This window comes from Fukomys damarensis, unplaced genomic scaffold (genome assembly GCF_012274545.1).
Source record: "Fukomys damarensis isolate Sample0158 unplaced genomic scaffold, DMR_v1.0_HiC HiC_scaffold_3, whole genome shotgun sequence".
Taxonomy (NCBI): domain Eukaryota; kingdom Metazoa; phylum Chordata; class Mammalia; order Rodentia; family Bathyergidae; genus Fukomys; species Fukomys damarensis.
Genome location: NW_022900915.1, coordinates 1,484,155 through 1,496,212, shown reverse-complemented (window position 1 = coordinate 1,496,212; position 12,058 = coordinate 1,484,155). Strand labels below are relative to the sequence as shown.

Sequence of the window (12,058 nt, the reverse complement as noted above, 5' to 3'; positions counted from 1 at the left end):
ATATATATATCTACATTTAATACAAAAAGGGTTGCACAAATAAAATAATTCCCACTTTAGTGAGTTTACAATCTAACAAGAAATGTATGAAATATGAAGAAAGTTAAGTCTAAAATATTTAAATTATAATTTAATTCAACAGTAAAAGGAGTTTCACTTATTACAGTACTTAACTTCACATGAAGTTTAGAAAATATCAATTATTGATATTCCACCTACATTCAAGAAATTAACTCATCTGTGAAATATAAACTCTGAGTCTCAACTTCTGAGCCGTTTGTCTATTTCTAGCTCCTTACAAGTTTTTGAGCTATTACCTAATTATATTTTATATGTGAATTAATGTGAGACCCTTTATTATACCAATAATTGTGAAAATTTCTAATCTTTTAAAATTGGCTGTGCCTTACAGTATAAGTGTAGCATTTTATGTATAAGTGTGTAGCTACAGTTTTCAGTAAGTGCTATTCTGTCCACTAATTTCATCTCATTTTAACTCTCACTTGAACTTTAACAAGATCAAAATACATAAAAGTAAAGAAAGAACAACACACTATCCTCTGCCAAAAAGTTATAACCAAAGCTTTCTACATATTTTCTAATTCAAAGTAATAGCAAAATTTTAAATCAAAGGTAATTTCAAGAAAGCTTCCGTTTACAAAAAGGAAATGAAAACATTACTCAAAAACAGCTTTCCATTCCTTTACTCGTGAAACAAGAACTCTTCATAGTAAATATTCTATGCCTTCTCTCAAACTTATTCTACAAATCAAACAAAACAGATCACTTTGTCCTCAAGAGTGTCTATATTTTAAAATTAACTCACACTGCCTTAACTGCTCATTCTCCTAAGAATGCACTTATTCTGCCATTTGCTTTTTAAAAATTTGCTTTTCAGGATTATCTCAAAAGTTACCTTTTCCATAAAATGTTTACAAGACTTCCATTTATTTACATGCCACCTCCACGGGACGTTAGTAACCATTTTTCATGTGACACAGTTTATTCTGCTTTGAAATGTAGTTATTTGTGTATTTACTACAATAATCATAACAGTAACACTGCCACAAGAGTTAACATATGCTAGGAATCAGTATTCATTTCATAGATTAGAAACCTGAGGCTTTGAGAGATAAATGAATTTGCCAGGGTTAAGCCACATACACAGACTGACCCCACAGACTGAGTGAGCTGTTACGTAATGCTTTAGTTATTCACATCAAAGTCATTTTATACTGATTATACTGTTTTCCTTATTTCTCCACTTCTAAATAATGTATAGGAGTTTTACATAATAACAGAAACCAATTAAGCAATATATTGAACTAAAATAGACTATAGTTACATCCAGTGCTATCACAATTACAATAGTGTATCAAAAAATGTCCATACAAATAGAATATCAAATATTGCTCAAAATTTACACTAACTTACATCATCACTTAGGAATTTGACACAAAGCATGCCAGTGTCATGATTAAACTAACAGCAAACATCAGAAGAACTAGTTTATTAAAAACAAGTATTTTCAACTCTTCAATATGTGTGCTGGTGCTGTATCTGTTAAAATAAATTACACCTATCAATGTTGAAACAAATTAAGATATTTCATATCCGAAAAAGGACACCAAACCTGGTTTTTGGATTGTTGCGTCTTATCTCTGTGTGGATGTGTTTCTCTGTTTGATGAGAGAGCAGGATCTTGCTGAACTGCACCCACTGGAGTAGGCTACAACATAATAAAAATAGGTATCGATACATTCTACTTCAGAAATCTTATTTTAAAAAATTTTAGCTGCTTAAAAGGACCAAGAAAATATAAAACACACTGTTAAATAAACTAAGGCTTTAAAAAGTAATATAATTCTCAAAACACATTCAAGCTAACATGGTAAAGAAAAGAGAATGTAACTACTAACATGTTTTTAAACCATTTCCAGTATTTTAAAAGTATTTATTGTTGTATCTTTAAAAGATCTTCTAACACTGTATTGTATATTTAGCTTACTTTTTAATACCAAAAATGAAAATATATTTATTTAGGTCTCATTTCTAAAACTAAAGTGTGTAATTTAAAGGAATATTTTAAAATAAAACTGCTTATTTACAATATTTTGACTCAAGAGAAGGGACTTATTAAACTCTAAATTTTTTAAGTATTACATGTTGATTTGATCATGGGAATTTTATACAAAAAAAGTAGAACTGATATTAAGAACCAACCCAGGATGAAAAGTCCAAAATACTTCATCACTCTCAAAACAGTAAATCCAAACATATTACATTCACAAAACACAAATGGTACAATGCCCAACTGAAGAAACAGCCCCAAATAGAAAGTAAAATGAATCCTTTAAAAATATGATTTGTTCTTCACTGTTGAAGAATTTACGTGTTAAAAAGAAAACAAATATTATGAATAATCCTTCACTACACAGCACAGAACACTCACCAACTGTTTACCAATCCAGTCATATTCATAATCAAACATATACCCTTTTCGATCAAACAAGTCAGTAAAAAGCTTTCTTAGGTAGTCATAGTCTGGTTTTTCAAAAAAATCTAGCCTTCTTACATAACGAAGATATGTTGCCATTTCTTCTAGAAAGGAAATAAAAATTATTATGATTATAATTTTCTTTAACAATATAAAATTGGGTGTAAAAGCACACTGAATTATAAAAAACAAAAAAAGCAACATTCTATTTCAATTTAAATTTTTCTGAGTTCAATAACAAAATAAAATGACAAAAGGAAAAGAAGAATAAAAGCAAGTTTGACAATTATTTTTGTTTCATTTCATTAGCAAAGACTGTAAGTTTTATTTTATAATATTTTAATAAAAATCTTGAACCATATCAGAGGTTGAATTAGCTAAATACAGCAATGCATAATTATTTAATTACAAAGCATTGTACTTAGTGCATAAATTTAAGTTTATTTAAAATGTTGGTGAGAAGAAATACATATGAAAATGGCTTGCTGGATTTCCTTTAAGATCAGTGACATGAATTAATTTAACAAAGAGGATTCAAATTCCTAACTTTGGCTACAGTCTTCTAAACAACTGAGACAACAAAACAAAGCCAAAACTGACCTCAAAAATAAAACACAGGAGTAAAGTGTAAGTTTTCTCTTCATTTTATCCAGGTGAATTATTTGGTAATACACAAATCTCTGTAAGCCATTATAATTCTCATAGTGTGTGTGTGTGTGTCTGTCTGTCTGTCTGTCTGTCTGTCTCTTAAAGGTTGTATATTTCAAAAGAAAAAGAAGACTACCCAAAATTGGAAGGAAGGAAGGAGGGAAGGAGGGAGGGAAGAGAAGAAGGGGAAGAGAAAGGGAGGGAAAGGAGAGAATGGAAGGAGGAGGGGGAGAGAAAGGGAGGGAAGAAGGGAAAGAGAAGGAAGAAAGGGAGAAAGAGAGTTCTCACCATCAGGGTACCGGAAGTCACTGTGGTAAAGAAATCACGGGTTACCTATTTTCCGACACCTCTGACGGTGAGACCTAACTCCTGTCCTGTTCCCACTCATTCACAGCCAGAAAGAAAACAATAATGAGCAGTTCAATGGGCAACAAATGTGACATCCCGTGACTTTCTCAATATTCCACTTTCCGGCTAATCAGGTGCTTTAGCAGCTCCATTTTTCCGGCAAAATTTTACAAAGGTTCCTTAATCACAGCCAGCAGATTTTAAACCTAAACTGCTAGTATTATTGATCAATATTTCTTTAATCTTCCACTTCTACAAGTTACAGGAAGAAAGAAAAACATAATTAAAGTTTGCTCACAACGAACAAGCAGCAACCTTAAGAGCTACCTCAGGCTATACTGGCGACGTTTTAACAATGATGCCGGCACTACACAGGAGAGTCAGTGAGTACTGAAGTGAGACTGGAACTCAGTCTTGTGTCTTCAAATTCAGTTTTCTTTTCATTGACTTTTGCTGCACAAATTACAGCTGGTGTTTTAAACAGTAACAACAAATTATTCTTATCCTTTAATTGATTTAGAATAACTGAGTAGATTTTGTTGGTTTAGAGTTGCCATAAGTCTACCTCTAAACAAAATTATTTTTTAAAAATGTACGTGTAGCTCTCTAACATAAAATTTAGCTTAAAATCAGTAGGTCAATAAGATTACACTGATTGAAAGTTAAATATTATTATGAATCTTCCCTTTTGAAGCTAACATTCAAATGACTAACACTGCACTCTAAAACTCTCTAAGTGGGATTCCTCAGCAAGTGTTTTAACTTATTAGAATTATATCACTGAAGAATATACTACTTCAGCTGGCTACTATTATTAAAAATATGGATTTCCTTACTACTAATTCCATCGTATTAAGCAAATATTCAAACTTTCCCTGTGCTGTACGCATCATCAACTGTTGGGACACTTTTAGCTTATATTCTTAAAGTGGCCACTTTTTTTAAAGCACAAAAAATTATGAACTTTAGCCAATTCAAATTAACAGTTCTAGTTTTTGTGTATTAGCATGTTTATCAATTTGGCATTATCCATTACCTGGGAAGTTTTCACACAATACTTCTATTGATGTAGCTCGTTTTGTATCTCCAATTTTCTGATACCTCTCTTTTAATGTGTCTGCCTAAAATAGAAAAAAATCCTGAAATGTGATCATTTTAAAATGATTTATGTAAAAAGAAGAACCTTAATATATGTTAACATTTTATGAAATATAGTAAGAAAACACACAAAAATAATTACCTTTAAGCCTTGCCAAGGAAGACTGCCCCTCAGAAAATACATGAACATATGACCTAAAGCTTCTAAATCATCTCTTCTGCTTTGTTCTGAAATAGAAGAAAAACATAAACTTCTCTTTCTCCACCAATTAAGGATTCAAGAATGGAAAATGATTCAAGTGTATATACATTAATTATCCAACAGTTCACTGTATAAATACAAAACAGATTTATAGATTTAGCACCTATACATGACAAAAGCATTTACTACCCTGTTATGTTAATAGCCATGCACTTTAAAATATACTACTATGATTTTAAATGCTATTACACACTTATTTATCTGACTAGATACCAACTATGGAAACACAGGCTAAGGAAAAAGGGTTTCACTGTCACCTGCCGAGCCAGTGTGTACTCTAGCTCCACCACAAGATTCAGAACCTAACATATAACGGTTTTGACGAGCCCAAGAGTTAAAAATGTTTATTTAACCCTGCTCCTAAATTTACAAAAGCACAAAATTCCATCCCACATACTCTCTTATTAACATTAAATGCAGTGTTATATGTAACATACTTTAAGGAACAGTCATTGTATATAAGAACATTGTTATCCCTTCCACTGTCACACAAACAAAACTGCTGCTAGAATAACGGCCATCTTCAAGTTGTTGAATTTGTTTTAGTAACAAAATATTGTACAGCACTTAACTGAATGATAAGCACAAAGGCTCACAGAAATACTTACAAATATTTGCCATTAATGATTTTTAATGTTTTGTCACTAAAGTTAAATGTTTAAGATTTCTTAATGTTTTAAAATACAAAATGCTAACACAGAAAAAATACTATTATAAGAGATGTTTGCATATAAAATGTTTTATCCAAATGAATAATCATCAGATTATCTTAAACAATACTGTATGTTTTCAGAAAAGCAAACATTTCAAAGTATGGATCTGAACCTGGATGAAGGGGTCAGAAAGTGACTTAAATTTTTACTATGTATTTTATAACATTCTATATTTCTACAGATAGATGTTTGTGCTACTATTTAATCAATACCATCTTTCTACCAGACTAAAAATTGTAGAATAGCATCGTATGTCTGCCTCTCTCGTTCATTCTCCCCAAAACCAAGTAAAATGGCTGACACAGAGCTGGCTCCGGGCTCCTAAGTCTTGGGAGCCTTAGAATGAAAAACATGCAAAGAAAAATATTTCTAAACTCTAGCTGAGAATCAGAACCCTTTTAAAGCTCTTTAGAAACTCAGATAAGTAGGCTTACAGCTGATGACTGATTCACTGGGTTTGAAATGGAGTACATAAAATGCATTTTTTAACAGCTTCGATGACTCTGAAGTAGAGCTAGACTGGATAATAAATGAAAACAGAACTTCACTGAAGTATAATTTGCATATAATAAAATATATCCATGATAAAAGTAAAATTTTAATTTTGACAAGACACTTGCAATAATTACCACCACAATTAAAAAGCATTTTAAATGCTCCATATATACTTAACTGTTAACCTCTCTTTCCACCTCCAACCTCCGGCCTCAGGCTATTATTTCTCTGCTTGTCACTATGGATTAGATTTTATTTACTACAGAGTTGCACATGGATAGTACTGTAGAGACTTGTGTCTGAACCCTTTCACTCAGTGTACTTTCTTGATCTATCCATACTTGTTCCATGCCATGAGTAGTTCATTATTTTTATTGCTAAATAGCATAATACAACGCATTTATCTATTCACTCACTGGTATATACTCAAGTTGTTTCCAGTTTGGCACTATGATGGAAAAAAAAAATGGTGATGGACATTCTCATTTAAGTCTAGATGTGGATACGCACTTTCATTCTTCCTGGACAAATATTTAGCGGTGGTACCACACCACCAAGGCAACTACAGGTTTAACTTAGTAAGAAATTTCTAAACGGTATTATAAGGGGGTTATGTCATTTCATGTTTCTGCTAGCAATGTACAATAGTTTCAGTGGCTTTAAAGCCTACCTAACATTTGGTATGGTGGGTCTTTTAAAATTTTGGCCATGCTAACAGATGTGAAGTATTACCTTATAGTGATTTAATTTGTTTTTCCCTGTACCATCTTTTTATGAAGTATTCATTCAAATACTTGGCCCATTTTTAAAGCTAGACTATTTGTCATAAGTTGTAAGAGGTCCTGGTGTATCCTAAATAGGTCATTTTCAGATATAATACTTTATCCCTCTAAGACTACAGTTTTTGTTTTATTTTCTTAACAGTACCTTTAAAAGAACCTAAGTTTTAACTTTTGATGAAGTCCAATTTATCAGCAATTTTTTCCTCTTCGTTTATAATTATTTATATCCAACCTAGGAAATGTCTCTTCAAGATTGCAAAGATTTTCTATTTTTTCTTCTGTGTTATAAGTTTGGATTTTTACATTTAACCCTATTATTCATTTTGAACTCTTTATTGCATGTGCTTTTGGCATGGGGTAAAATTTAGATTCACTTTTTCTTCAATATTTATATTTATTTTTGTACTGTTTCTTGACAAGATGATACAATTCCCTTTAAATTTCTTTTGTTTCATTCTAAAAAATTAAACGACCATCTGTTATGGTTTAGACTGAAAATGGCCCGCAAAGCCTATGCTTGAAACATGACTGGATTAAGGAAGCATTATAGCTAGCTTGAAGTTAGGAGATGGGGTCTGGTAGAAAGCAACAGTCAGTGTGGCGACCTGGAAGGTAAAATCTCCCTTCTTGACTCTTCCCTTGATACTCTCTGCTTCCTCTCTGTCATGAGGCAAGCAGCTTTTTCTCCACCAAGCCCCTCTGCCATGCTGTCCTACCCTGGAGCCAGTGGAATGTGGACTGAAATCTTTACCAATGGAACCAATACACACCCTCCTACTTTAAGAGTTGTTGGGTGCCAGGAATCTTGATCCAGTGATGAAGAAAATCAATTGCTGGACTTTGTATTCTTACCCATTTTTCTCTGTCAGTGTTCATACCAATACCATACAAAATAAGTTGAAGAAGGAAATGATGATAAATAAGGAACTCAAATACCAGGAAAAAGACAATAGGGGGGGAATAAAGAAAACAAAAGCTGGGTATTTGAAAACGTCAATAAAATCATTAGCCCTCTTATTTGGATAAAAGAAAGAAGCACAACAGGAGCAACACAGGGGACATCAGAACAGATCCTACAGACATTAAAAGACTGTTTAAAAAATTACCTAATGTTATACCAATAAACTTAACTGAAATAAAATACACAAATCTTTTGAAAAGTAGTACTGACCAAAACAGCCACAAGAAGACAATGTGAATAGCTATATAGCAATTAAAGAAATATAATTCATAATTTAAAACCTTCCCTCTATACAATGCAGGACCCAGATGGTACATCACTGGTGATTTCTATTAAACAGGTAAGGAACAATATAAAATCTACAGAAACTCAAAAACACAAGGATTCTCAACTCTTCACAAAAAGATTACAACTAACAGAAATTATAGGAAATAACCCTCATAAACAGACACAAAATCCTTAAAAGGCAATACACATGTTCAAAGAAGGTTCATCCTTAGACTGTAAAGGTAGATTAATTTTTAAAAGCCAATTAATCAATGTAATTCGTCATCTTAGTGTAATTTTAAGAAGATATAAATCATGTAATCATGCAAGCTAACAGAAAAACACTTGGCAAAACCCAACGTATACATATTTATGATTTTTAAAAATCAGCAAAGAATAGAAAAAAACTTTAAAAAAGAACAACTATGAAAATCTACAACCAACTTAATTCTTCAATGATAAAAGATACTACTAAGAATCAAAACAAAGCTGCCTAAAAATTAAAAATAAAAAACCAAAGTTGTCTATTGTCATCCTTCTTTTCAATATTATACTAAAACTTCTTGCCAATACCAAAAAGCAATGAAAACATTAAAAAGGTATTCAGACCAGAGAAAAAACAGAAGTATTTTTCTTTGTAGACAACATAATTAGGTCTGTAGAAAAAGCTAAGAACTCTATAAAAACGTATCAGCGCTAGTAAGTTTAGCAAGGTTGTAAGATATAAGATCAATATATAAAAATCAACTAAATTTCTATACTACCAATGAACAACTAGAAATTGACTTTAAAAAGCAGTATCTTTAAAACTGCATCAAAAGCAGAAAATATATACAGATATATTTATCAATATATCTGCAAGACCTATATGGTACAGTATGCAGCCTAGAGGACCTAAAAAATATATAAAAGTATAATGACCCCTACAGTAAGACTCTGTTAAGGAGCTAACAATAAAAAGCAATTCAATCCCTCCTTGAATTTCATCCAAGAAAGCCTCTAATTACTACAGTGCCAAAAAGGTGTGATCCTAAGGAGATCCTGCCTATGGCCCGGGGTTTTAGCTCAGTGGTTCCGGCAACTGCCCTGCAAACACAAGGACCCGAGTACGATCCCCAGTACCAAAAAAAAAAGAGAGATCAGAAACCTAAGGAGATCTTGCCTAGATGGTTCTACTACATAGCAATATTAGTCTCATAACCTACAAGGAATTTAAAAATTCAACCAATAAATATGAACTAGTAAAATAAACCTACTGAAACTCAACCTGAAACATTCTTTACCCTCATAATTCCTTTCTCTGTGTTCTTTCCCCAATGGACATATCTAGAAATAAATTTCAATGCATAGTATGTAACAGAAGTCATAGGAAAGGTTTCTCTTTAAAACATAATACTGTTAACTAGAGAACACCCCTTCAGGTCTTAAACAGTTCTTTTACATGAAAAAGATCTTCAAAGGTAACTTGGCCCTTTTAAAACTGTTCACATTTCTAAAGTACTTAACTTGAAAATAAATGTTTTCCTCAAGTCAAAGAATCATAGGAACTATACTATGAGCAACTAAATAAACCAAAATATGATGAACTACTTTACAATAGGTATAATTAAAAAGTATTCTAAATCTTCAAATCAATTTAAAAGTCATATAAAGAGCCAATTAAAATTTCCTTACAGATATATGTGTCACTAAACATAGCATGAACACATACCAAGAGTCTAGTACGTGTCCACGCTTCACATGCCTGACTTTCTAAAACTGCACCTTCACTGCTAGTAGGTATTTTGATCTTGAGGTAAGTGATAGAGTTCTCTGCTAGAAAAACGGCCCTAAATCCACATCCTAAATGACTCTTCCTGGCAGATAATAAATCATTCCAGGGAAACAACATTCCAACTTTCCTGCCACAAAGCTTGCCCACTTCTTATTCCTTCCCACCCCAATGGGAAATTCAACCCTGACAATGGATGTAGACCTCACCTCTGGCTGCAATCAAACATCTACCTCCACTATGCCTCCTCCCCCTATGACCCCCTGCCCACAGAACACCTCGCCCAGCCAGCCCGACTGCCCCTGCTCTCGCCATTGCTCAGCCCATTCCCCCAAGCCCCTAATAAAAGTCTAGTTTCGGGTGTTCCTGTCTTTGGCTCATTCCCATCCTCTCTTTTCTGGTGCCAAAAGCACAGGAAGGACACAATGGGATCTTGCGACTATCCTCTGCCGGTCAGAGGAGACTGGCCTCCCGACGGTCCTTCCTGACTCGCCAAGCTGACCCCTGACTAGCGGCCGTCAGCTTTGCCACTGCTGATGCTCACATCCACACCAGCCTTCAATTCTTGGGTGAGTACTGTGGCCAGGACAGTGGCCCCCATCCACTTAGATCCTCTTGCTCTCTCTCTCTCCAGAGGTCGTCAAAGAGGACAAGGTTGCTCCTTCCCCTAGCCTTCCTTCTAGGGAGCTTTCCCAGTACTTACCATATACCGGGCCTCTTTTCATTCTAGGAACTGCTTGATTCAAACCCTCACGCTCAACCCCTTCGGTTTGCCTTTTGGCCTTAAAAACTCCGGCTCGCTTGCAACACGAAGCCTGAACACCTTATTTTCTACTGCCACCAAGCAGGGCCTCTTTATAGATTAGATAATGGGTCCCAATGGCCAGAAACGGAACATTTTACCCACATGTTCTTCAGATCTCCTTACTTTCTGGTATCACAACAGCAAATGATCTGACGTCCCCTACGTGCAGGCTTTCATCTACATCTGCACCGGCACTTTTCTTTGACAATCCTGTTCCACACCCCCTATTTCTTCTTGCCCATGAGGCTTCGCCCCCCACTGCAGACCGCAGCGCAGACTAGGACTTGACTGCTTTTGATGAGGCCGACCCGGCCTCTCGCTCGACCTCCGGCCTACCTGTCTTCGCCCTCACCACTCTCCAGCTCTCCTCTCCACAGCCTCTGACTCACCACAGCCAAGAGCACCCAGCCCCTACTTCTCCCCCACACACCCACTCCCTGCTCCCCAGCTCCTCCCAAACAAGAAAGTGAGTTAACACCCACTGCCGGCCGGCTCTTCCTTCCCCAGCTTCCCCTGAAGAGAGAGGGAAGCAAGAGTACAAAGGAAACTAAAATCCTCTCCCGGCCCCGCCTACTCACAGCAACAGCTTGTGTGGCAGGCTACACCACCAAGAGATTCCATCGGGCCCTACTGTTTTCCACATAACCACTGGAAAATAAAATATAGGATTTTAAAACAATTCCAAGAAAATGCAATGCTTAAGATCGGAGCGCAAAGACCAAACGCGAGGTTACCGCCCAGTGTGGGCTACAGACTGCTTGCTCCGTAAATCAGCTGTGATGTCCTGCCAGGCAGAGGAATCTTAAAAAACAAAATCAAATTATAAATTCTGGCTAATTGACAAATATACCTTTTTTCTTCAACTTAAAACAGTGTTTGACTGGTGTTTGGTTTCCAGATGTTTAATTGTTGTATTTAAAACATCTTAAAAGAAAATTTTATCCAAAAAAAACATTTCTTTTACACTGCAAATTCTTAAATTGTAATTAAAGGATTAACCTGCCCTTCTCTCAACTTTCTGTTTACAGACTTCTGACAATAGCTATAACACAAGATTATGCCACGGTCATAAAGCACTTTTATTGCTTCTGATTCTAATTAAAAGAGATCTGTTAATTGACCTGCAAAAGTTCTGACTATCTTAATTAAAAGAGATGCTACCATTCAATTGGCCAAATATATCTGGGTGCAATCTAGTTCCATAAATTGTCTTATATGTTTGTCCTATCTGTCAATTGTATTTTTTTTTTGTACCGGTGATCGAATGTCCAAATGTATTTTTTGATAAACGTTATAAAGGTGTGCACCCAGGTTGCTAGCTGATAAAAATGACATGAACAATTAATTTTGATTGTAATGTACATTGCTGTCTATATTCCATAACTCAAAAAGTATACATATATATATATAT

The 12,058-nt window shown here is 34.5% G+C and overlaps 1 protein-coding gene across 9 annotated transcripts in view; it reads right to left on the bottom strand.

Annotated features, from left to right (window-relative positions):
- Positions 1-12,058, bottom strand: part of Csnk1g3 (casein kinase 1 gamma 3) — a 67,524-nt gene that overhangs the window by 21,776 nt on the left and 33,690 nt on the right. For 5 of the 9 annotated variants that reach the window (XM_010627231.1, XM_010627235.1, XM_010627234.1 and 2 more), the window contains exons 6-9: positions 4,734-4,819; positions 4,530-4,614; positions 2,453-2,601; positions 1,634-1,729 (exon numbers count right to left, since the gene is read on the bottom strand). In XM_010627231.1, the coding sequence (XP_010625533.1) occupies positions 1,634-1,729; positions 2,453-2,601; positions 4,530-4,614; positions 4,734-4,819 (416 nt within the window). The remainder of the gene's footprint in view (positions 1-1,633; positions 1,730-2,452; positions 2,602-4,529; positions 4,615-4,733; positions 4,820-12,058) is intronic. The other 4 variants (XM_010627232.1, XM_010627236.1, XM_010627238.1 and 1 more) reach the window with 1 other exon arrangement.